At 39.8% G+C, this 25,646-nt stretch overlaps 1 protein-coding gene across 1 annotated transcript in view; it reads right to left on the reverse strand.

Annotated features, from left to right (window-relative positions):
• Window positions 1–25,646, reverse strand: part of lztr1 (leucine zipper like post translational regulator 1) — a 79,690-nt gene that overhangs the window by 31,075 nt on the left and 22,969 nt on the right. Inside the window, exons 7-10 of the mRNA XM_073065334.1 lie at window positions 23,495–23,552; window positions 18,516–18,655; window positions 13,941–14,142; window positions 12,309–12,353 (exon numbers count right to left, since the gene is read on the reverse strand). Of these exons, the coding sequence (XP_072921435.1) occupies window positions 12,309–12,353; window positions 13,941–14,142; window positions 18,516–18,655; window positions 23,495–23,552 (445 nt within the window). The remainder of the gene's footprint in view (window positions 1–12,308; window positions 12,354–13,940; window positions 14,143–18,515; window positions 18,656–23,494; window positions 23,553–25,646) is intronic.

The raw sequence follows: 25,646 nt of genomic DNA on the forward strand, positions 1-25,646 counted from the left end.
GAATGTTATTTTTTGTTGCGTGTAGCACAAACACACCACAGCAATTTTCTAATGCATATAAGTGTTTATAGCGAGTAAGCTGATCCTAGATCTTTGAAATACACGTGAAAGAGGATTGCACCTGGTGCAAATGGAAATGAAAAGCATTTAATTTTATGCACTCTGTCAGTTTCAACAAACACCCCATTCAGATAAAAGATAAAGTTTACTCTATTCAGTTAAACGTCAGGTAAACCATGAATGGATTATACACTACTTGTAATATGTACCATCTCTCTTTTCGTTTGCTATACCAGTAACAACACATTTTCCAAGAACATGCCAATTTCAGTCATATTTCCTCTTAAACAATGCTAGTGTTAAGAAATTTAAGATTCCTTCATTTTCAGTGGTGGCAGGAAGCTTCCCCACAAACTATTTATAGTGGCTACATTGAGCTTCAGTGCATCCCATCGCACCTAACTGCTGCCCCTTAGGAATATGCAGGTTGGCAGTATCCTGTGGACATCTTTTCACCCTGGAAGACCAAGTTTCAGACATCAGCGAGTTTAGAATTCGAGGCCTAGTGTTCAGTGAACACCATCAGAGAATCAGAGAACCATTATGGCAGGGAAGATCGTGGTCATGGAAGAATATGTGAACTCTTTACACACAGGGCATAATTTAACCCAGATTGCTGGCACTGTTATCATGTTATGCTAACTTCTATGCTACCATGAAGTCCATGATACAACCAATGTGCAAACGACAACAAACTATGCAAATACAAAAAGACAGACAAATAAATAAGCAAGCAAACAAACAAGCAAGCAGTATATATCAAGAACATGAAATGAAGAGTCCTTGAAAATGAGTCCATAGGTTGTGGGAACAGTTCAGTGATGGGGGCAGCCGAGTGAAGTTATTCCCTCTGGTTCAAGAGCCTATGATTGAGGGTCAGTAACTATTGCTGAAGCTAGTGATATGGGTTTTGATGCTCCTGTACTTTCTTCCTGATAACAGCAGCAAGATGAGAACATGTCCTGGACAGTGGGGCTCACTGATGATGGATGCTGCTTTCCTGCAACAGCACTCCGTGTAGGTGTGTTCAAAAGTGGGCAAGGCTTTACCTGTGACAGACCAGGCTGAATCCACTACTTTACGTAGGCATTTCCATTCAAGAGCATTGGTGTTTTCACACCAGGCTGTGATGCAACCAGTCAATATATACTCTACTACACATCCACAGAAATTTGTCAAAGTTTTAGATAATATGCTGAATCTTTGCAAGCTTCTAAGAAAGTAGAGATGCTGCCATGGTTTCTTCATAAAGGCACTTATGTGCTGGACCCAGGACAGATCCTCTGAAATGATAGCATCAAAGAATTTAAAGTTGCTGACCCTCTCCACCTCTGATCCCCCAATGAAGACTGGTTCATGGACTTCCAGTTTCCTTCTCCTGAAGTCAATAATCAGCTCCTTGGTCTTGCTAACACTGAGTGAGAAGTTGTTGTTGTGGCACCACTCAGTCAGATTTTTAATCTCCCTCCTGTATGCTGATTAATCAGCACCTTTGATTCAGCCAACAATGATGTCGGCACTTAAATATGGCATTGGAGCTGTGCTTAGCTTCACAGTCAGAAGTATAAAGTAAGTAGAGCAAAGGGCTATGCACACAGCCTTGTGGCGCAACTGTGCTAATGGAGATTGTGGAGATGTTGCCAATCTGAATCGACTTAGGTCTGTAAGTGAGGAAATCGAGGATCCAGTTTCACAAAGAAGTATTGAGGTCCAGATATTGGTGCTTATTGATTAATTTTGAGGGGACGATGGTATTAAATGCCGAACTGTAGTCAACGAAGAGCATTCTGATGTATACACCTTCGCTGTCCAGGTGTTCTAGGGTTGAGTGAAGAGCCATTGAAATGGGATCTGCTGTTGACCTGTTGTAATGGTAGGCAAATTGGAGCAGATCCAAGTTGCTTCTCAGGTAGGAGTTGATGTTTCATCACCAACCTCTCAAAGCACTTCATCACAGTGGATGTAAGTGCTACTGGATGGTAGTCATTGAAGCAGGATATCATGTTCTTCTTAGATACTGGTATAATTGAAGCCTGCTTCAGACAGTTGAAGCAAGATGTTAAAGATATTGGTGAACACTCCAGTAATCAGCACAGGTCTTTAGTACGTGGCCAGGTACCCTGTCTGTGGTGTATGCTTTCAATGGGTTCAACCTTTCTGAAGGAAGCTTTTACGTTGGCCTTAAAAGGTTGTGGGATTTCATAAAGGTGATTTCATGTTTTAATGATCAAAGTGAGCATAAAAGGCTCATCTGGGAGTGAAATGTTGTTGTCACATATGTCGCTTGTTTTTTGTGATGCAAAGACTTTTAAATGATGCCGTGAATGCAGTAAAGAACAGTCCTGGATTATCAAGTACACATACACAATTGTACATGCAAGTACCCTTCCACCTAAAACTGGAAAGTTAGGATTGGGTGCTTTCGATGAGCTCAGTCCTATTATGCAATTTTGAGCACAATTACATTATTAAAAGACTCATTGGTATAAAGAAATAGGATTCATTTTGCACCCATGATGCCCCATGCAGAATCTATTTTCGAAAATGGCAAATTAATTTCAGTCAGTAATGGAGACAAACTGATTAGTTACTGGTCCTTAGGTTAGACAGAAGCTTTTGACTGTATCGCAAAACACATGGTAATAATAAACTAATTACTGCACCAGTAAATAATAAGTGATCTGCACAGAAACTTTCTTAACTAAGAAACAAAAGATAGTGAAGTAATATTATGAAATAAGTAAAACTACATTGAAATTCTGGGTGTAAATAATTTATCTCAGTTTTGTCCTTAATTTAACACATTTTCAATTGCAAAAGTATATGCTTATTACTATAAGAACTCTAATAAATGTGCACTTGCTCAGCTACGAGAATGAGCCGCTTTACTAATGAATAAAGGTCACCCTCCGCCTGTGACCACAATGGTCAGTCAGGTGCTTCATTCAAAAACTTAATAGGTATAACTGCATTGGATCTTGCCTGCTGTTTGAACACATTGCCTGTCCACACAAGCATTCTGGATAAGGAAGCAGTGTGGATGAAATTACCAAGCTGATACTTCACATACTCCACCCAAGTTCAGTTTACTATCATTCAACTGTACACGTATACCAAAAAGCAAAATGTTTCTCAAGAACAAAGTACACACACACACACCACAAAGTAAAATTATCACAATTAATGAGATACACTTACAACACATGTTAAAAAGTAAACAGTATTACACTACTGGCATGTCACACATGATGAGACCTGGGTGGTGGGAGGGAGTTTAGTAGTCTTATGGCCTGCGGGAAGAACCTGTTTCCCATACTAACGGTTTTTGTCTTAATGCTACAGTACCTCTTGCCTGATGGTAGGAGGAGTCGGAGAATATTGGACAGATGGGAGGGATCATTGACAATGCTAAGGACCCTGGGTATGCGGCATTCCTGATAAATATCCCCAATGAAGAGAGACCTTGATGATCCTCTCAGCATCCTCACAATCCTCTGTAGGGTGTTGCAGTCAGATGCCTTGCAATTCCCATACCAGAGAATGATACAGCTGGCCTGGACACTCACAATACTGATCCTGTAAAAAAAAAGGCTAGAATGGGGGGTGGGGGAAGTATCACTTGCCTCAATCTCCTTAGACAGTGGAGACACTGCTGTGTTTTCTTGACCAAGGAGGTAGTATTGAGGGACCAGGTGAGTTCGTCCATTATGTGCAGTCCTAGAAACAACCTCCTTTTCAGAAACTGATCACAGACTCCGTAGATCAAGTGTCTCCTCTGTACCCACAGCAGATAAATCTTTGTTCCTGCTTAACCAACAAGCACACTACTGAATGTGATTTCGGGTATGCTTGCGAAAAACACTTTCCTATTTGGTCAAGAAAACTACACAATGCTGAGGCTTGTTGCGATAATATAAATGCTGTGTTACTTTCCTGCCACTAGATAGTGCCAACATGCTTCACATGGAAAGGTGGTTATTATGAGGAACTTCCTTAAATAAATACATACTAAAATGCACTAATAGGAATCGATATAGATTTCTGGGAAACAATCTGCAATCAACTGGCTCATTTTTAGGTTAAGGAAAGATATACGAAGGAAATGGAATGGCTCTAAGAGCAAGCATATATTCAATAGGCCAAAGGCCTCCCTCCAATGCTGGAAGGAAATACATGAAATAACATGTAGTCTATTATCCAATGTGGACTACAAGGTTGAGTTTAATCAAAACAAAGGACAACAAATGGCTTTAAATGACACAACTAATAATACTACCTAAATCTAACATTTTGAGTTTGGGGCAGGGTAAGAAAACACAAAGAATATGATCACTTTGTGTCCTATTCTAGTTCACTTTTCTTTGACACAAGTATCTTATTTTGAGGAAAACCTTAGCTGTCTTCACATCAAGAGAATAGCCTTCGATTATATTAGAAGACAAACCAGAAGGAATGAATCTTGAATTGCTTTTGCCCTTGAAGTCCCTATGGAATGGCATCATAAAGTCTCTCAGTCTGGGCAGCAGATTTTGCTCTCATATAGTGCATACAGGGGTTTTATTATTATATAAAATTATTAAGCAGAATTATTGCATTCAGAGAAAATATTCATCAACAGGGTTAGAAATTCACTGCAGATTGTATAACACTTACTGGGCATGATCATCTGACCTACTCTCCATCAAGATTCAAGATTGTTTAATGTCATTTCCAGTACACAAGTGTAGAGGGGAATGAAATAATTGTTACTCAGATTCAGCACAAAAAAAAACACAAGATAAAGAACACAATAAATACAAGCACTTATGGTAGATTATATACATATATTTAGTTTATGTCCATAAAGTGACGGCATGTAGTATATATGGTGACTGACAGGAAATAATCAAGTAGTGATGGAGTTCGTGGGTGGAGGTATTGATCAGTCTTACTGCTGGGGAAAAGTAACAGTTTATCTGTTATGGGAATCCCCATTTCCAGTTAGGTGTTGTTTGGACAGGCAGAGTGGTTTGTCATTTGGTGCACTGGGAATCTTTTGACTGGCCCCTACCTATGGGAGGCAGACCTTCCCTGCATTTATGATAGGAAGCTCCTACCATTCAACAACCCAGCTGAATGTTTAAGAGTGGAGTGATGGGAGGCTTTCAGATGAATGAGATCTCAGGAGGGAAAAAACAGGATCTCCAGTTCAGTCTGGGTATTTGTTGGTGGGGGAAATCAATTCTGGGAATAAGGCACACTCCATCTGATGCAGCCACAAATGAAGGTGGTCATCAGGACAAAAGCAATGTTAGGTACAGTTTTGCTCCATCCTCCAGTGACTTGTGCTGCCTGATTGGTCAAATTTGCACCATTTTGAACCCCCAGATAAACAGAAAGATGTCCCAGGTTATTGCCAAAGCAGAGGTGTGAGGAACAGGCCACACCTGTGCCTAGTGAGGCAGTTCTCAGAGTATATTGCACCTGATGACCAAGTTCATCCCAGTTATTGGCAGAGAACAGCATTGCTACAGACCAATTGACCTTCCCAATTCAGTCCATTCAATTCTTGCTAAATGCTTTAGCCAGATCCCCAGCACCTCAGGAGTCAGACTATATAGTGAAGGGGACATTGTTACAATTGAGTCAGCTGCCAAAGAGCAGGGCCTCACTTTTCCTGCTGTTGACTCTGGTCCCTGACTGGAACACAAACTGGTTGTAGATGCTGATCAATTTGTGAACTGATCATGGATCTGAGCAGATGACAGGCATGTCATCCACGTACAGGAAGGTTTTACCACAAAATGTCATCTCCCTTATGCCCTCATCCTTCCTGATGGATTCAGTAAAGGGTTTGACACAGCATACAAACAAGACAGGGGAGAGTGGACAACACTGCCTGACTCTACACTTGTTGGGGAAACTATCTCTCATCTATTAATTTGGATTTTGTTACAGATATCTGTGTAGAGCAGCTGGGCCCAATTTTTTACTACCTCCCCAAAATCCATTTTAGAGAACACGTCAATCACATACGTGTGAGATATCTTATTGAAGGCCTTGTCTTGGTCCAAGCTGAGCATCCATACCTTTGTCCTGAATATGGGCAATGTATCGCAGAGCAGTGCAAGACTCTTAAATTAACTGCTTCATGGTTCTCCAACCTGTGTAATTCCTCTTTAGTTCCCTGATGTCATCTAGAATCAACAGCTTGACATTCAACGTCCATATCCTCCTGTCGCTTTTTGGTCCTTCGGTAGGTGACAGGAGGCTTCTAGTGTCAGAAAAAAAACACTGGCATAATGCAGGAGGTTCTGACTGTGACAGTCTTGGATATGAAGAGGAATTCTATCTGGGACCATACTGAGCTGTCCATTGTGGTCCAAGTATTTAGTTTTAAAGATACAGCACAGTAACAAGTCCTTCCAACCCAATGAGCCCACGCTGCCATATTACACCCATGTGACCACTTAACCTACTAACCTGTATGTCTTTGGAATGCAGGAGGAAACTGAAGCACCCAGAGGAAACCCATGCAAGGAAGAACATACAAACTCCTTACAAGTATTGGAGAATATGAATATTATGGAGTATAAAACTTTATGGAGTATAAAACTTAATGCTAAAAACTATGGTGTGTTGGTATATGCTAGGGAGAGGTGGCTGGGAGCGGTCGCCAGCTGTGAAGTTGCTGTGTAACCAAAACTGTGTGAAATGCTAAAGGACAATGATGTGTCAATATATGCTAACCAGGTATCCAATTGAATGTAGAGACAATATGTGTTAATGAACAGTAACTCAGGGATCTTTGAACATGTCGGCTGTGTAACTAAAGCAATGTAGAGACAATATGTAGGGATATTTTGCTTTGAACTTGTCGGCTGTGTAACTAAAGCAATGTAGAGACAATATGTAGGGATATTTTGCTTTGAACATGTCTGCTGTGTAATTAAAACTATATAGTCGACTAGAACAAATAAGTCAATAGGTAAAAACAATAGTAACTGTGATATGCACCGCTTGGATATGTTAATGCAGCTAAACCAGGTTTGCTTTAAAAAGCGGCTGTATCCGAGAATCAGGAGGCAGTCAGCGACCAGCTCAATGACTGTCTCAGCTTTGATTTGCAAATTAAAGTTTAACCCTTCTTGAAGAATCTTCTGCGTCTCCTGGTCATTTGAAAAGCACAAAAAACCACGACACACGCAGCAGCGGGAATTGAACCAGTGGTGTTGGCATTGTAATAGTGTTAGGCCAACCACTGTGCTACTCTACCGCCCATAAGTATATTGTGACTTAGCTTCACCTGCAGGGGTGTTGAAGGTGTTGCACAGCTTTGCATATTTAACTGTTTCTATCAGGAGTCTGGAGCTGGTGTCTAGTTTTCTTGCTGCAGTGCCATCAATAATACAGTTGAAGTAACAAGCCAGAGAGACCGATAGACTTCACCAGCAACAGTGGGAGATTCTGGACAATACCTAGCTGTTCATTCAGCATGGATAAGGCATATGCATTGATTAACTGAAGCATATTGTTCCAGCACTTGTGAAGGTCATAAGGAGATTCCCTCCCACCACTTCTTTGACTTCAGTGATCGAGAATTTCCCTCCCTGCAGTAGAATCCCCAGACCAAGTGCATGACCATCATTCCATCCCAGTCCTAAAGACAATCCCTGGAAACAACACCATGACATTCTTTGATGGTTGTGGTGGTGTGACAGCACACACTCTTGTGGAAAAAGTCATCTCTGCCATGACCTTGGCGAAGTATTGCAAGGCATTATCACATCGAACAAAGCCCTTCACAACACGAATGTTTAGAGATGTCAGTCTCATCTCCATAGTTAATTTGAGTTCAGGGATTAACAATCTGAGACCTCGTGCTCATGGCTACAGTGAACTATTTTTGGGCTCAGGTACACACTGTGGGGTCCCTTGTGGTGATACTGATGGCTACGTTGTTGTTGCACTTGCTCCTGGTCTGAGACCTTAATCCATAAGCAAATAACAAGTGCAGACATTCAAGTATTCTAAGATTTCAATCATTCTGATAAGGTAACTGCAAATGTATGGCCAGCAGTTGGGTAAAAGCAAATTTTCATTACCTTTTAAAACCTGGGATATCAACTACTGATCAAAGATCCATTACAACGTAGATTGAAGATTCAACCTATCTTTCTTGAATGACTAATATGGGAGAATGCTTAATGCATTCTCTTCATTTATGAGAAATAGCACAGCAAGGAACAAATTTGGCTTTTTTGATAGAGTTGTTTATGAAAATATTATGTTGTTTCTTTTTGCTGATGAAACAGCAGTCCTGACACATCAATCATCTTACACAAAGAGCTAACCAGTCAAATATTACTGTTTCAAGTCTAGTATTTCCGTGCCATTGCATATTTCAGAGAATTGAAACTGCTGAATGGAAAATTCAGGGGCATCTATCCCAATTCATCAGTAATTTTAATCTAGACTTGATTGTGGAGTCCAAGTAAAGCAGGGATAGAAATGCTGAAGCTTTCCACACTGATAGCAGCATGCCAAAGAGGGCCAAGATCAAGATCTATTGGAACTAATCTTTAAACAGATGATTTAAAAATTAAGCCTAGATAATGTAATGGGGCAGCATTGTAAATATGGAGTGGCACAGTAGCTTAGCAGTTAATGTAGTGCTTTACAGCGATTCCCACCATTGTCTGCTAGAAATTTACATATTCTCCATGACCACATCGGCTTCCTCCAGGTGCTCCAGTTCCCTCCCACATATAACACTGAGATTCATCTTCATGTAGGTATACTCAGTAAATCTAAGAAACACAATAGAATCAATGAAAGACTGCATCCAAAAGGACAAACAACCAATGTGCAAAAGACAAACTGTGCAAAAATAAAATTAAAAAAGAAATAATAAATAAGCAATAAATATCAAGAACATGAGGTGAAGAGTCCTCGAAAGTAAGCTCAAAGGTTGTGGGAACATTTCCGTGATGGGAAAAGTGAAGTTGACTGGTTATGGTCTGCGGTTCAAGAGCCTGATGGTTGCAGAGTAGTAACTGTTCCTGAACCTGGTGGTGTAGGTCCTGAGGCTCCTGTACCTTCTTCCTGATGGCAGCACTGAGAAGAAAGTATGATGTATGCTTACTTTTCTGCTGTGTTTAGATGTACTCAATGGTGAGGAGGGCTTTACCCATGATGGACTTGGCTTTATCCATTACTTTTTGTAGGATTTTCCATTTAAGGGCATTGGCATTTCCATATCAGGCCATGATGCGACCACTTACTTTACTCTTCAACGCATCTCGAGAGGTCTGTCAAAGTTTTAGATGCCATGTCGAATCGTCACAAACTCCTGAGGAAGCAGAGGTGCTACCATGCTGTCTTTGTAATTGCACTGGACCCAGGACAGATCCTTTTAAATGCTAACACAGAGGAGTTTAAAGTTGCTGACCTTCTCCACCTCTGATCCCCTTATGAGGACTGGCTCACGGATCTCCTGTTTCCTCCTCCTGAAGACAATAATCACCTCCTTGGTCTTGCTGACATTGACTGAGTAGTTACTGTTGTGGCACCACTTAGCCAGATTTTCAATCTCCCTCCTTGATGCTGATTCATCACCATCTTTGATTCAGTCAATGACAGTCAGCAAACTTAAAACACAACATTGGAGCTGTGTTTAGCTTCTCAGCCAGAAGTATAAAGTGTGTAGAGTAGGGGCTAAGTACAGAGCCTTGTATTGCACCTGTGATGGAGATTGTGGAGGAGATGTTGTTGCAAGTGTAGAAATGGAGGATCCAATCGCACAAGGAGTTATTGAGGTATTGATAGTATTGAATGTGACCTGTAGTAGATAAAGAACATCCTGATGTATGCACCTTTGCTATTCAGAAAGGCATTTGGGTTAGTGTTAGTGAGTTGTGGGCATGCTACGTCGGCACTGAAACCATGGAAACACTTGCGGGCTGGCCCCAACATACCCATGGACTGTTGGTCATTGACACAAATATCTCACTGTATGTTTCAATGTACATGACACAAATAAAGCTAATCTTATCTTAAAGGATTCTCTGAATCATCTACAGGTCCAGAGCTAAGCTTTAAATTGGACCTGAAACAAAGCTGTGCCACTGTGTGTGGACTGGGGAGCAGCAGTTAATAGCACATTAATTACATTTTGCCTTCCTTTTATGAAAGGTCACAGATCAAAAATCAGTGTTGAAAACAGCAAAGACAGCGGTTTAAGATCCTGCCAAATAAAGCTGTAATGTGCCAAAACAATAATCTAATCTGAATACATCATAATACTTTCTCATCATTATTCCCAGAGACTGTCTCAAAGCAGTTTGTTGAACCTCGACCTTTAAAGAGGAAGTTTTATAAAACCTCTTAATAGTTGTTGCTTTTGGCAATTAGTTTTAGTGATTAACCTCAACCCACTTATGTAAAAAAATCTTCCAAGTTTGATTCTTTCTGGTTTACTGTTTAATTATGAAAATGCCAAAGTTCTGAAAGCTATACAATTTAACTAGATTTATTGCACTTTACAGTTGTGTCCACATTTGGATGGAGAAATGCAGAAGATACAGTGGATTGTAGGCTTATTCCACCACTGAAATTTCTGAATGATTTACGATATTCCGTATTTCAGAAAGCAATGGTAAAAATCCAAACTGCAGGATCACTTACACTCAGTGGAATTAAGTGAAGTGATGATGGCGCTAAATGGCAACTCCTTTGCTTGCATCTTCAGAAACAGCTCGATTTCCATCTTCAATATCTTTATTTTTCCCTTTCAGGGTTCTTTTGAAGACCCTGACCTGGAGTTACATGCTGACTATAGTTCTTTGCGAGAATGGGACCCACTCTCGGGGTTTCATAACTGGCTGCTGTTTGGCACACCAAGGGCTTGGCCTAAGAGTTGGGCTCGGCTTTGGAGGCCTAGGATCTCAGGCTCTGAAGACGGGCGGATCGAAGGTCGGTGTCATGGTAGGAGAGCTGTGTATCGTCAAGGGAGTTGGAATATTTTCCGCTGTGTGCCCACAGACTTGAAATCTTTGGGCACAGAGTTCAAAAACAGTGATATAATGGACTTTTAACATTGTAAACCAGCAAGTTGTTTGTTATGTCTCCCTGCTTGTTGTGAAAACGGAGACACCTCTTTCTCCTTTATTTGGGAGAGAGTGGTATGTCAAATGCCGGATGAACAATGTAGTCTTTGGGATAACTGCAAATCTGTATCTTTACTGTTGCTTTGCTCACGCTTGAGTGCCCGGTGGCAGGTACTGGTAAGGGGAGGGGGGGGATTGTTGGTTGCTGCTGCTTATGTGTGGGAGGAAGGGGAGCTGGGGAGGACATTGGGGTTCTAACATTTAACTGTTGTTCATTCTTTGGGGCACTCCTCTGTTTACGTGGATGGTTGCGAGAAAAAGCATTTCAGGATGTATATTGTATATATTTCTCTGACATTAAGTGTACCTTTGAAACCTTTGAATTCTCTATTTTGGTTTGTTTTTGAGTGAACATTATGAGATCAGTAAAACTAGTAAAAAAAATTAAATTTAGCTTAAAAAGCAAACACATTGCAGTAATAAATACATTTGTATTAGGTGCATATACACTCTATGATGTACACTTTCTGAACCATTACCATTTGAACTCATTGCCATCCATATTCAACTTCAATTTCCCTTATCCAATTTGCACACACTTTAAAATACCAAAGTTTTTAAAAACAGTGAAACCACTGGTTAATTTCTTTTTAAATATTGTGTTAATTTTTGTTAAATGCCATGCAATAAAGTAACTGATGAACGAAATCATAGCCTTAAATCCAAAAATTTTGAATAAATATTCTGTACTGTAATTACACAGGGTGCCCCAGACACAAGGCAAAAATAAACACATTTGCAAGATTTCTGTCTCTCCATACTCAAGGAACGGCCTATTGTTAATGAAAGTGGCAACCTAAAACAAAGGTTTCTTTGCTGGTTACAGATAATAGCTGCTCTTCCTCTTCTAGAGGAAGTACTTGGTAAAAAGTCGACAATACTGGCACCCAATAAGTGAACAAACTTCCTTTACCCGTGGGAAAGGTGTACCATGTTCCCAAAATGCAAACCTTTCTCAATTTGCAAACTGGTAGCACAAAATGATTCTCCTTTGCTATCACTTAATCTGTTCAAATTGTGTAACTTCCTTGGGAACTGTGAATCAAACACAAATTCAAATTTTATACAAAATGAAAGGTGGAAGTAATAGATTAAACTTACCATAAAATCAGGATCATACGTTGCCTCTGTGTACAAATTGCTCCCCTATTTTGAAAGCAATAAGATTGCATGAAGGTGAGATTAATTCACCGATAACAAACAGCACTTTAAAAAATGGCATAAAATACAGAGCACAATAGATAAAATATTTCAGACAAATAGAATACGAGGAGCAAATCATAAACACAAGTGATCTTGCAGATGCTGAAAATCTACAGCAACACTAACAAAATTCAGAGCAACAACACACATCTGCTGGAGGAACTCAGCAGGTCAGGCAGCATCTATGGAAGGAAATAAACAGTCAAGACCCTTCATCAATAGAATGAGAGGACACTGAAAACTTAAGGACTAGGCGTGTTGAACACCTGTAAGAACCTTGACTTTGAACACGTTGAATTACTTGCTTATGTGGTGTAGTTTCTATGTGATATTATAATCAGTTTGCAGGTACACCAATGTTGGAAACTTTTTTGAACTATAGTTTAGATCTTTGCAACCTTGTAGCATAAATGCTCACATACTACAGAACAATCACAGTGAGGAGCTTCTGACTACAGAACAGGAAATATTCTGCAGGGGGTGAATGCTATTTAATTTAGCTGATTCAACAACTACACCAATTAGTGTGCTGCAAAATGAAATGCTCGAGATACATTGATGAGTCAGTTCTTTAAAAAGGGAGAAAACATATTGCATATTAATTTTCTTCTGATGAAATGGACATACTGTATTTTTATTTACGTGTCATTCCTGCATTAACTTTCATTGGACTTCTTGCGATATGGTTTCGAGTAAACTATAAAATCTCATTAATAACTATCTCAGCAAAGCATCCTTCAGGTAATAGCAAACAACTTGAGTAACTGGACAGAATTGTACAGAGCAACAACCTATGCAAAAGCCACTGATGTTTCAGGAGTAACACACCAAATGCCAGAGGACCTCAGCAGGCCTGGTAGCATCTATGGAGAGGAATAAAGAGCTTGAGACATTGGCTCTTTATTCCTCTACGTAGATGCTGCCTGATCTGCTGAGTTCCTCTAGCATTTTGTGTGTTTCTCTGGAGTTCCTGCATCTGCAGAATTTCTTGTGTTTGACGTCTCAGCAGTATTTTTTCTTTAGAAATGACATTGAGACAATGTAAAATTTCTGTGTTAATCATGATTTATGAATTAAAATGAAACCTCTTGAAAAAGGGTCACAATTTAACAAAGTGAACTTGATCAGAGGTTAATGTTGAAAATAAAGCTCCCACTGTTACAGACCTCAAAGGCTGAGAGAACAAATACCCCATAATGACAATAGTGAAGCAGTCATTCCTGTTGCCTTCTGCATCTTTTAGTACTCAATATGCTCTTACTTATACAAAAAAAAAACTATTAGGAGGAAAAGAAACAAATGCAGGGGTGGTAAGGTTCTATTCAAATGATTGCTAAAAGCCATTCTAATTATTTTAACTTTCATAGAGTATCTTTTCCAATTTGAAATTCTTTGAGTTCATTATTTATCAAGCCAATTAAAAAAATCAATGAAATGAAGCTACTGTATGTCAATGAAATGTCAAAATGCTATGAAAATTAATTAATTTCTATAACATGCATGCTGAGCAGAGTACAGAACTGAACTCACCACACTGTCAGGGCTGGGCTGAATGACCTCCCACGTCTGGGAGTCCACATCATAGCAATGTAATTCATTAGGCAATGTATTATCTGCAGCACCTCCAAATACATATAGATGTCGATCAAATGCTACCATGGTGTGGCCATACCGCCTCTGAGGTGGGGGAGGAGAACCTCGGAGCAAGTGTTCGGTGGGAATCCTTGTCCAACTATACAAGAATGCAAAACAGATTTAAATGATTATAATTTAAATAAGAATAAATTCAAGTAGCAAAATGTTTGAACAGCCTTAGAACAACATTAAGCCTATGTAATCAAAAGTCATTTTTATTTATACTAGTATATTCCTCTTAATGGGAAAGGAGAGTGTAGAGAGAATAGTAGCTTTATTCCAAACACAGTGGATTCCAGTTAATTGGAACACATCAGGACCAGTATATTTTGGCTCAATTATGCGGCTGCCCCAATTAGCAGAAGTTTCGTGGTAAAAAGACATAAAAAGGACAAACTGAATATCAAATTCTGTACTTAAATGAAATACAGAATTAGACTACCAACAGTACTATAGAACTGTATATTAGTTCCCAATTAATAATAATGAATAATATTGTTTAGTTCCTAACCAGTAAGTTTCAAGATCTTGGTCCCAATACCTCCTTTCATAATTGGATTCACGATTTCCTCACTTGCAGACTCCTCACTTCAGATTCTCTCCAAGCATGGTGCACATTCTAACAGCCACAGTAGTGTGTATGACTGATGCTAGTTAAAACCTGTTCAGCAACAGTCTCCTTCTCCAATTAAGTGGCAAAGTGTCCCAAATAAGTGAAGGGAATCCTGTCAATTTTCTCAATTAGTTTTTGTACTTTGAGTTGTCCCAAAAAAGCAGCTACCCTGATTAACCAATGGCCCAATTAACCAGAATCCACTGTACAGTTTGTACAGTTTGTACAGTTAAAAATAAAGAAAACTAATTTGTACAGTTAAAAATAAAGAAAACTAATTTAACCAAAAATCTGGGCATATTTAAGATCATAAATGCCATTTGATGGCTGATTTATTCTTATATCTCAACCCTATTCTCCGGCCTTCTCCCCGTAACCTTTAACCCTCTTTACTCATCAAGATCAATGTCTGCTTTAAATATACCCAGTAACTTGGCCTCCCGAGCTGTCTGTAGCAATTAATTCCATAGATTCACTGCCATCAGAGATTCCACCTCATCTGTTCTAAAGGGATGTCCTTTTATTCTGAACCTATGCCCTTTTCGTAGACTCTCCCACTATTGAGGACATTCTCTCCACCTCCACTTTATCCAGACTTTTCAGTATACGATATGTTTCAATGGGATCCCTCCTTATCTTTCTAAATATCAGTGGTGCAGGCCCAGAGCCATCAAACTCTCTTCGTACATTATTCTGTTCATTTCCAAGACCATTCTTAAACGCTCTTCTGGACCTTTTCCCTCACCAAATATCTTAGTCAGGCAAGATTTCCCCTTGAGGAAACCATGTTGACCTCAGCCTATTTATCCTGTGCTTCCAAGTACTCTGGAACCTCAATCTTAATAATGGTTCTATAATCTGACCAACCACTAAAGTAGGCTAACCAACCTGTAATTTCATGTCTGATGCTGCCTCTCCCCTTACATTTGTGATTTTCCAGCCCTCTGAAATCATCAATGCTTGAAAAATTACTACCAATACCCCCACAGCTTTTTCAGCTACCTATTTTAGAACCATGGGGATCATCTGTCCAAGACTAGTGACTACTACCTTCAGATGTTTCAGATTCCCAAGTACATCCTTCTTAGTAATAACGACTACACTCACTTCTGCCCCCTTACATACTTCTTGTGCTAAAAACTTCAAAATGATCAGGCCTGCCATATATACATTGAGGCCACTTTATTAGGTACAGGAGCTGAACCCAGATGTGGTCTTCTGCTGCTGTAGCCCATCCAGTTCAAGGTTTGATGTGTTGTGCATTCAGATATACTCTTTTGCACATTACTGTTGTAATTTGAGTTACTGTCACTTTCCTGTCAGCTTGAACCAGTCTGGCCATTCTCCTCTGACCCCTCTTATTGACAAGGCGTATTTGCCCACAGAACTACAATTTTTTTTTGTTTTCACACTTTTCTCTGTAAACACTTGAAACTGTTCTGTGTGAAAATCCCAGGATTTTAGCAATTTGAGATACTCAAAGCACCCCGTCTGGCACCAACAAACATTCCATGGTTAAAGTTACTTAGATCACATTTCTTCCCCATTCTGGTACTTGGTCTGAACTTCTTGACCATGCTTTTATACAGAGTTGCTGCAACACAATTGACTGATTAGATATTTGCATCAACAAGGTGTACCTAATAAAGTGACCACTGAATGTGTATCTGAAAACATTTCTGGTATTCTAATTTGTATTGTCGGCTAGCTTACTGTTATATTTAATCTTTTCTTCCTTTATTGCTCTTCTGTTTTTTTTGAAAGCTTCCCAATCCTCTAGATTTCACATAGTTTTTGAAATATTTTATGCCCTCTCTTTTGCATTTTGACTTCCCTTGTCAGTCATGGTTACTGAACCTCCCTTCAGAATGCTTTTCCTTACCTTGGCTGAAGTGATCTGCATCTTCTGAATTACTCCCAGAAACTCCAGCCATTGCTGCTTAGGCCCCTTCCAATCAACTTTGGCCAGCTTCTGTCATGCTTCTGTCCTTACTTTTATTCAACTGTATTAGTGATATATCTGATTTTAATTTCTCCTTCTCAATTTGCAGGGTGAATTCGATCACATCATGATCACAGCCTTCAGGTGCAGTGATTATAATTTGATCAGGTGCCTTTTGATGCTACACAGGGGATACAGTTGGAAAGCTAATTTAGCCTGCCCAAGACACCAATGCAAAAACAAATTAAGTTTGTTCTTGGAACAGCTGCTCAGAGGCTCATTAACAGGTTGATTACCAATTACATGTTACTGTTTATCATCATGGGTGTACATCAATTAGGTGGCTAATCACTGACCCAATCCTCTTGTCAAGTTCTAATTAGTTGATTCAGAATTGATTAGCATCCAATTGTAGCTCAAGGATTGAAGCAGTGACTGAATAAAATGGAAGACTTTCTGGAAAATGTCAAGATATTAAGACCTGGTTTATATTTATTCTAGAAACACTTCAAAGACAATCTAAACTAGCAAGTAGTAAGCTATTCTATTTGTAGGACACCTTATGAAAAGCACAAAAAAACAATTGTTCATGATGGAATAGCTGGAGAAGGAACATTTGATAAAGGAGCAAAGCAGGTTTTAACTCACCGAATCAGACATCACAAGACAGTTGCCTATCTGCGTTCTGACAGCATTAATAATTTCAAATGTCTGCATGATGCTGACATTAGCAATTGCTTCACAGTGTCAGACTGGGGTTCAATTCCCACTGCTGTCTGTAAGGAATTTGAACATTCTCCCCGTGACCGCATGTGTTTCCTCCCACATTCCAAAGATATATGAGTTAGTAGGTTAATTAGTCACATAGGTGTAACTGGGCAGAGGGGGCTTGTTGGGCCAGAAGGGGCTATTACAGTGCTGTATCTCTAAAGTGGTTCAGAATATCTGGATCATGTCATCATATAATTACTACTAAATTTCAGAGGGAGAACCAAATTGGTAAAGTGTAAAGCTGCTAATTCAGTACAAGTTGAGTCAACTGCAATGTTAGCATTCATTTCAAGGGGACTAGAATACCAGAGGAAGGATTAACACTGAGGCTTTCATCCAACCACATTTGGAATATTGTGAGCAATTTGGTCCTCTTGTGTTAACAGTGGAGTGGGTCCAAAGGAGATTCACAAGAATGATTCCGGGAATGGAAAGGTTACACATGAAGAGTATTTGATGGCTCTGGGATTGTATTTACTGTAGTTTAGAAGAATGGGGGGGGGGGGGGTGAAATCACATTCAACCTATTGAATATTGAAAAGTTTCAATGTGTTGAAGATGTTTCCAATAATGAGGTTGTCTGGGACCAGAGGACAAAGCCTGAAAATAGAGGGACATCCACTTAGGACAGATGAGGAAGAAGTTCTTTACTCAGAGGGTGCTGAATCTGTGGAATTCATTACCACAGACGGCTGTGGAGGCCAAGTCATTGAGAATATTTAAAACAAAGGTTGATAGGTTCATGATTAGTTGGGGCATCAAAGGTTACGGAGAGAAGGCAGGAGGATGGGGTTGAGAGAGTTAATAAATTAGTAATGATGGAATGGTGGAGTAGGCCTTATTGGGCTGAATGGCTCAATTCTGCTCTTATGTCTTACATTGATGTATATTGTGGTGAAATGCTGTGTGCTCACAATCTTTTTTTAAAATAACTCCCAAGTGGCCATCATCACAGAACACACATTGTTGAGTAAGGCAGAGAACTTCTACATCAGCATTTGATGAGAAAACAATGGTTCCTTCTCCAAATCACATCTTTCCTGAGCAGAGTTTCCTTTCCTCAGGACCTCTGGCACTCTAATAAGAATTACATTAGTTTATTAAGGATGACAGTGATTAGAAAGAATAATGATAGAGCACGTACACTTTTTCCTTGAATTCAAATTGAAAAAGATTATTGGTGATCTTTGCTCCACTCTGTCCTGAGAAAACAAACATCTTGTCTTTGCAGACAGCCACAGGGAAGTTACAACATGACGGAGGGATCTCGCCACTCTGCTCAATCTAAAAAGAAAATACACATACAGCAGATTTTATTAGCGATTACAGCCTTCAGAAGTGTTTTTGAAACTGAACCGCTTAAACAACTACACAGCTGATCGAGGAGATGTGAAAATGAATACCAAGAGTACAGAGGAGAATTTATGCAGAGCAATCAGTGGAAAGATTCAGTAGGAATATAGATGAACACAAAAGAAAAAGAGCCTAGCTTTATAAGATGATAGGAAAAGGTTGATAAAGATAAAAGGACAGTCTTTTAAAAGCCATAAACAAGATCCAAAGAAGCAAAAGGTAGATTTAACATATTAAATGAATATTGTGCATATTTATTATGAAGATGAGGTCAATGTTGCAGCAAGGAGAGTATTAATTACACTGAAAAGGATTAAAACTGAAGAGCCACAGGCATATAGAAGACAGGCAATTTTCAAAGTAGAAAACGTACCTAGCCTAGGTGGGAGGCATTCTGACTTACTGAGGGACCCTTTTCATTATATCCTGAGGGATATAGGTAGAGTGAATGCACACATTTTTGCTCCAGGGAAAGGGAATCAAAAATAGAGGGCATAGGTTTATGGTGAGAAGAGTAAGATTTAAAAAGGGACCCAAGGGTAGCTTCTTCATATTGGGTAATACATATGTGGAACAAGCTGCCAGAGAATATGGTTGAGATAGATACACTGACAACATTTAAAAGGCACTTGGATAGGTAGATAGGGAAGGTTCGGAGAGATAAGGACTAAATACAGGCAAAAGAGCTAGTTTAGATGGGCATCTAGGTTGGTCATGGATGTTGGGCCAAAGGGCTTTCTATGCTATGTTACTCTATAGAAACATAGAAAATAGGTGCAGGAGTAGGTCATTCGGCCCTTCGAGCCTGCACCGCCATTCAGTATGATCATGGCTGATCATCCAACTCAGAACCCTGTACCTGCTTTCTCTCCATACTCCTGATCCCTTTAGCCACAAGGGCCATATCTAACTTCCTCTTAAATATAGCCAATGAACCGGCCTCAACTGTTTCCTGTGGCAGAGAATTCCACAGATTTACCACTCTCTGTGTGAAGAAGTTTTTCCTCATCTCGGTCCTAAAAGGCTTCCCCTTTTATCCTTAAACTGTGACCCCTCGTTCTGGACTTCCCCAACATCGGAAACAATCTTCCTGCATCTAGCCTGTCCAATCCCTTTAGAATTTTATACGTTTCAATAAGATCCCCATCAATCTTCTATGGACCCCCTGCAGTTTGCATACCGTCCCAACCGTTCAACAGATGGCGCCATTGCCATCATCCTCCACCTGGCCCTAACTCACCTGGACAAAAAAGACACGTATGTTTGAATGCTGTTCATAGACTTCAGTTCAGCATTCAACACAATCATTCCTCAGAAGCTGATCGGAAAGCTGAGCCTACTGGGCCTGAACACCTCCCTCTGCAACTGGATACTAGACTTCCTGACTGGGAGACCTCAGTCAGTCCAGATCGGAGGCAGCATCTCCAACACCATCACACTCAGCACGGCCCCCACCCACCCCCCCACGGTTGTGTGCTCAGTCCACTGCTGTTCACTCTGCTGACCCACTGCTGTTCACTCTGCTGACCCATGAGCAGCAATACACAGCTCGAATCACATCATAAAGTTCGCCGATGACACGACCATGGTGGGTCTCATTAGTAAGAACGACGAGTCAGCTTACAGAGAGGAGGTGCAGCAGCTAACAGACTGGTGCAGAGCCAACAACCTGTCTCTGAGAGTGAACAAAACAAAAGAGATGGTTGTTGACTTCAGGAGGGCACGGAGCGACCACTCCCCGCTGAACATCGACGGCTCCTCGGTAGAGATCATTAAGAACACCAAATTTCTTGGTGTTCACCTGGTGGAGAATATCACCTGGTCCCTCAACACCAGCTCTATAGCAAAGAAAACCCAGCAGCGTCTCTACCTTCTGTGAAGGCTGAGGAAAGTCCATCTCCCACCCCCTATCCTCATCACATTCTACAGGGGTTGTATTGAGAGCATCCTGAACAGCTGCATCACTGCCTGGTTCGGAAATTGCACCATCTCAGATCGCAAGGCCCTGCAGCAGATAGTGAGGTCAGCTGAGAAGATCATCAGGGTCTCTCTTCCTGCCATTACAGACATTTACACTACACGCTGCATCTGCAAAGCAAACAGCATTATGAAGGACCCCATGCACCCCTCATACAATCTCTTCTCCCTCCTGCCATCTGGGAAAAGGCATCGGAGCATTCAGGCTCTCACGACCAGACTATGTAACAGTTTCTTCCCCCAAGCCATCAGACTTCTCAATACCCAGAGCCTGGACTGACACCAACTTACTGCCTTCTACTGTGCCTATTGTCTTGTTTATTATTTATTGTAATGCCTGCACTGTTTTGTGTACTTTACACAGTCCTGGGTAGGTCTGCAGTCTAGTGTAGTATTTTTCTGTGTTGTTTTTATGTAGTTCAGTGTAGTTTTTGTACTGTTTCATGTAGCACCATGGTCCTGAAAAACGTTGTCTCGTTTTTACTGTGTACTGTACCAGCAGTTATGGTCAAAATGACAATAAAAAGTGACTTGACTATGGGCTCTACATCAGAGAAGATGGCCATAATCTTTTAAATGTCCTTGAATATGCTACAAGGATCTGTGGGTCTCAAATAGTCCCAGATAACTCAATCCAAGGGAAACATCCTCCTTGCATTCAATCTGTTTACCTAGTCAGAATTTTGTGAACTTTTAAAAAGATCCACTCTCAGTATTCCAAATTCTACTGAATATAGGCTGAGTTAACCTATTTTTTCCTCATGCGACATTCTTGCCATCCCAGGAATTGATCTACTGAACCCTTGCACTCACTCATTGACAAATAGAAAGAGGCCAAAACTGCATTAAATATTAGCAATATGGCCTCACTAATTGTAACAAAACCTCTTGCTATTTGTCTTAACTGCCTGTTGAACCTGCATGTTTGCTTTCAGTGAATTATATACAAACACAGATTCCTTTATAATTTGACATTTTACAATTTATCAATATTTAAATACTGTCTTAATTGTTCTAACCATTGATTCTGCTTATTCATTCAACTTGCCCAAATTACCCTCCAACCTCTGTGTCCTCGCAATGCACCATCAGTTAAACAAGGAAATATTTAGCCTCCCACCCCATCCTAATTACTGATGTATTCTGCAAACATAACAGATTAATTGCAATAATTTAGGTATGTAAATAAGAAATGAAAGATGAGCGTTACCAAAAGATGCAGATTTAAAGCAAAAAAGACAAGATATAGCATTATTTTAAATAAATTGTAATACCAGTTGCTGTGATTTGGATTAATATCCTGAAAAGGATAAGGAATGGATGGAGAGAGGGTTAAAATGAAGTTGTGAAAGTGAATTCAACAGCAACATGCACTGGAGAAAAACAATTAATGGATTGTAGGGGTAGTATGTGATATAGGACTACCTGAATAATTCTTACAAAGAATAGGTCAGAGAATTAAAGAGCCAAGGATACACATTGTATCAAAAGGACAGGCAGGTTGGTAAGGGGGGGGGGTGGGTGGCTCTGTTGGTAAAAAAAATGAAATTGAACCCTTAGAAAGAGGTGACATATGATGGAAGATGTAGAATCCTCGTGGTTAGAGTTAAGAAATTGTACGGGTAATAAGACACTGATGGGAGTTATATACAGACCCCCCCCAAACTGTAGCCAATATGTGGGATACAAATCACAATGGGAGATAGAAAATGCATGTAAAAAGGAGAACGTTATGATAAATCATGGGGAATTTTAATACGCAGGTAGACTGGGAAAATCTGGTTGATGCTGGATGACAAGAGAAAGAAAATGTAGAATGCATACAAAATGTTTTTTTTTTAAGAACAGATTGTGGTTGAGCCCACGAGGGGAAAGGTAATTCTGGATTGGTGTTATGTAATGAACCAGATTTAATTAAGGAGCATAAGGTAAAAGCACCCTTCAGACACAATGATCATGACAGAATTCACCCTGCAGTGAGAGAGGAAGAAGCTACAATCAGATCTATCAGTATTACAGTGCAATAAAGGGAATCACAGAGGCATGAGAGGGGAGCTGGCCAAAGTTGATTGGATGGGGACACTAGCAGGAATAACAGTTGAACAACAATGGCTGGAGTTTCTGGGAGCAATTCATAATTCCAGAATGGAATAATTCTGCTCCTATGTTTTTAGACCTCCTTTTGTGCTGCAATTTTAGATTTTTTTCCCTTTTTTGTTTGTACCTAGTACTATGGCTTTAAGTCTACCTGCAGAACATATTCTCCAACAAAATCTGAACAAAGCCTCTCTCAAGTGCTTTTAGAACTTGAAAATGAAAGGATTTTCCATCCTTCTGGAAAATTTAACAAAAGTGGTGAAGTGGATTATGATCATATGATGCCTCCAGGGATTATATAGCAAATGCACAAACTACACCAATCAGACTAAGAGTTGCGGAATAAAGATACAAGAACAGCTTGTATCCATAGAACCAAACGCTAGCAAACGTCTACTTCTCCATGCTGTGGATGAGGAAAAGTTGTGAAATGTTCTATGATTCAACTCAACAAATCAAATCTTCTTAGATTCACCCTTGGCTCTCATTGGCGATTGCAAAATATTATACTTTTCAATTTCTAAACATAATGTACACCATGCAAGGCATACACACACGCCTCTGACCCTTCTAATGAAGAGCAAACACTTCCCAATTCATACAACAGTATGAAACTTATTTCAAAAACCAAACAAAACAACATTTATTTCAAGCTTTCACAACAGTTTTGATTTTGCCACATTTGCAACTTCTTACCTCGTCCCAGCATGCCATCTCTCTGTCATTGAGACCTATGGTCCACATATCATTCAGTCTGAAAGGAAAAGTATCACATTTAACAACTTCATAAACACACAGCACCTCAATATCATTTTGAATATGCTGTCCAAAATTTGGTTTCTGTACAGTTAGGACATTGAGATCCATCCAACAGTGTGGAAAAATGCCCAGGTTCACAAAAAGCCAAATAAATCCAATTCAGTTAATTAACAGTAGTCTGCTCTCCATCCAAGTGATGCACAGTGCTATTAAGCCACACAAGAGAAAGAAAACTTAAGTTCGGGGATAAGGCAAATATTTTTGGAATCAATGTCAGAACTGGGGATTTCCGCTGGTGAATGCATAACCGAGCTCCATTCACAACTCCTAGGGGAATGAACCAGCCAATATCTGCATTTAGCAATATTAAGTGGGTTGGCAAATCATAAAGTGTATACAACAAGAGTGCCAGGCAATGACCATCTGCAATGAGACAAAGTAAAACCACCACTTTGACATTTAAATTGGATTGATCAGTCTTCAAACCTCGGCACTAATATTTAGTTCTGATTATTAAAGCAAAACTAAAGTTAAGATATTGAAAAGATGGATTCTACATTTTCTGGAAAAGATAAACTAGCCATTGATATGAAAGTTAACTAGACCATTCACATAAATACAGTAGCTATTGAAGGTGGTATCCCATGGCCTCCAGCTCACTATTCATCTCCACAAAGCCTTTCTACCAACTACAATGTATTTCAGGAATGTAATGATATATTGTCCACTTTCCTGGATGTAAAGTTCCACGAATGTTCAAGAAGCTCAAGACCATCTGAAATGAAGTAGTCATCTTGACTTATAACCCATCGACCACATTATACATTCATTCTCTGCATTACTGGTTTCACTGTGCACCATCTACAAAATGCTTTATGGTTACTTGATTCAGCTAGCTTGACAGCAGTTCCCAACCTCAGGACTTCTATCACTTAAAGAAACAGGGTGACCAGGTGCATGGGAAACATAACAATCTGCAAGTTCCCCTCTAAGTCATACACCATTCTGACTTGAGAATATGCCACTGTTCTTTCATCATGGCAGAGGTCAAATCATAAACTTTTCATCCAACAGCAGAGAGGGAGTGCCTTCACTAAAAGAAGGTAGCAGCTGAAGAATGCAATTCACCATTAATGAATACTAGCTATGCTCATGGTACTCACATTCTGTAAGTCAATTAAAAACTGCATCTCTAAAGATCTATCCCGGGCCCAACATGCAATTACAAAGAAGACACAGCAGCAGCTATGTTTCATTAAGAATTTGAGGAGACATGCTATGTCACCGACGACTCAAACAAATTTCTACAGATGTACTGTGAAAAGCATTCTAACTGGTTGCATCATCATCTGATATGGAGGGGCCACTACAGAGAATTGGGGGGTGAAAAAAACTGCAGAAAGTTGTAAACTCAGCCAGCTCCATCATGGGTCTGAGAACATTGACATCTGTCATTATGGACCACCCATCACCCAAGAAATGCCTTCTTCTCATTGTTATCATCAAGGAGGTGATACAGGAGCCTGAAGACACATACTCAACATTTTAGGGATAGCTTCTTTTCTGCCGTTTTTAAAAATGATTATCTATTGCAAAAATACAAATTTCATAACATATGCCCGTGATATTAAATCCAATTCTGAAACTGCATATGAAAGAATTTTAAAATGACAAGTTTCTAATGAATCATTGTAAGGAAATTAGACTCACTCAAGCAAGACTGTGGAGAATGAGGAGCAAGTTCAATAAAATTATGACAGGCATAGATAGTGAAGATAATCAGTCTTTTTTCAAGGGTAGGGGAATATAATATTAAAAGGGCAAAGATTAAAGATGAGTGGGAAAAGATTCGAATGGTTTTCCATACAGAGGACAGTGGGTATATACAGTACACTGAACTGCCAGGAGAGGTGTCAGAGGTATTTTTGACAGGTACATGGATAGGAAAAATTCAGAGGTATATGGGGCAAATGTAGGAAAATTGGATGAAGTTAGATAGCTGTTTTGGTCAACATGGACAATTTGAGCTGGAGGGCCTGTTTCATGGCCATATAATTTTATGCGAGCTAATAAAAAGCCAAAAAAAACA

The sequence above is a fragment of the Hemitrygon akajei genome, chromosome 14 (genome assembly GCF_048418815.1).
Source record: "Hemitrygon akajei chromosome 14, sHemAka1.3, whole genome shotgun sequence".
Classification (NCBI taxonomy): Eukaryota; Metazoa; Chordata; class Chondrichthyes; order Myliobatiformes; family Dasyatidae; genus Hemitrygon; species Hemitrygon akajei.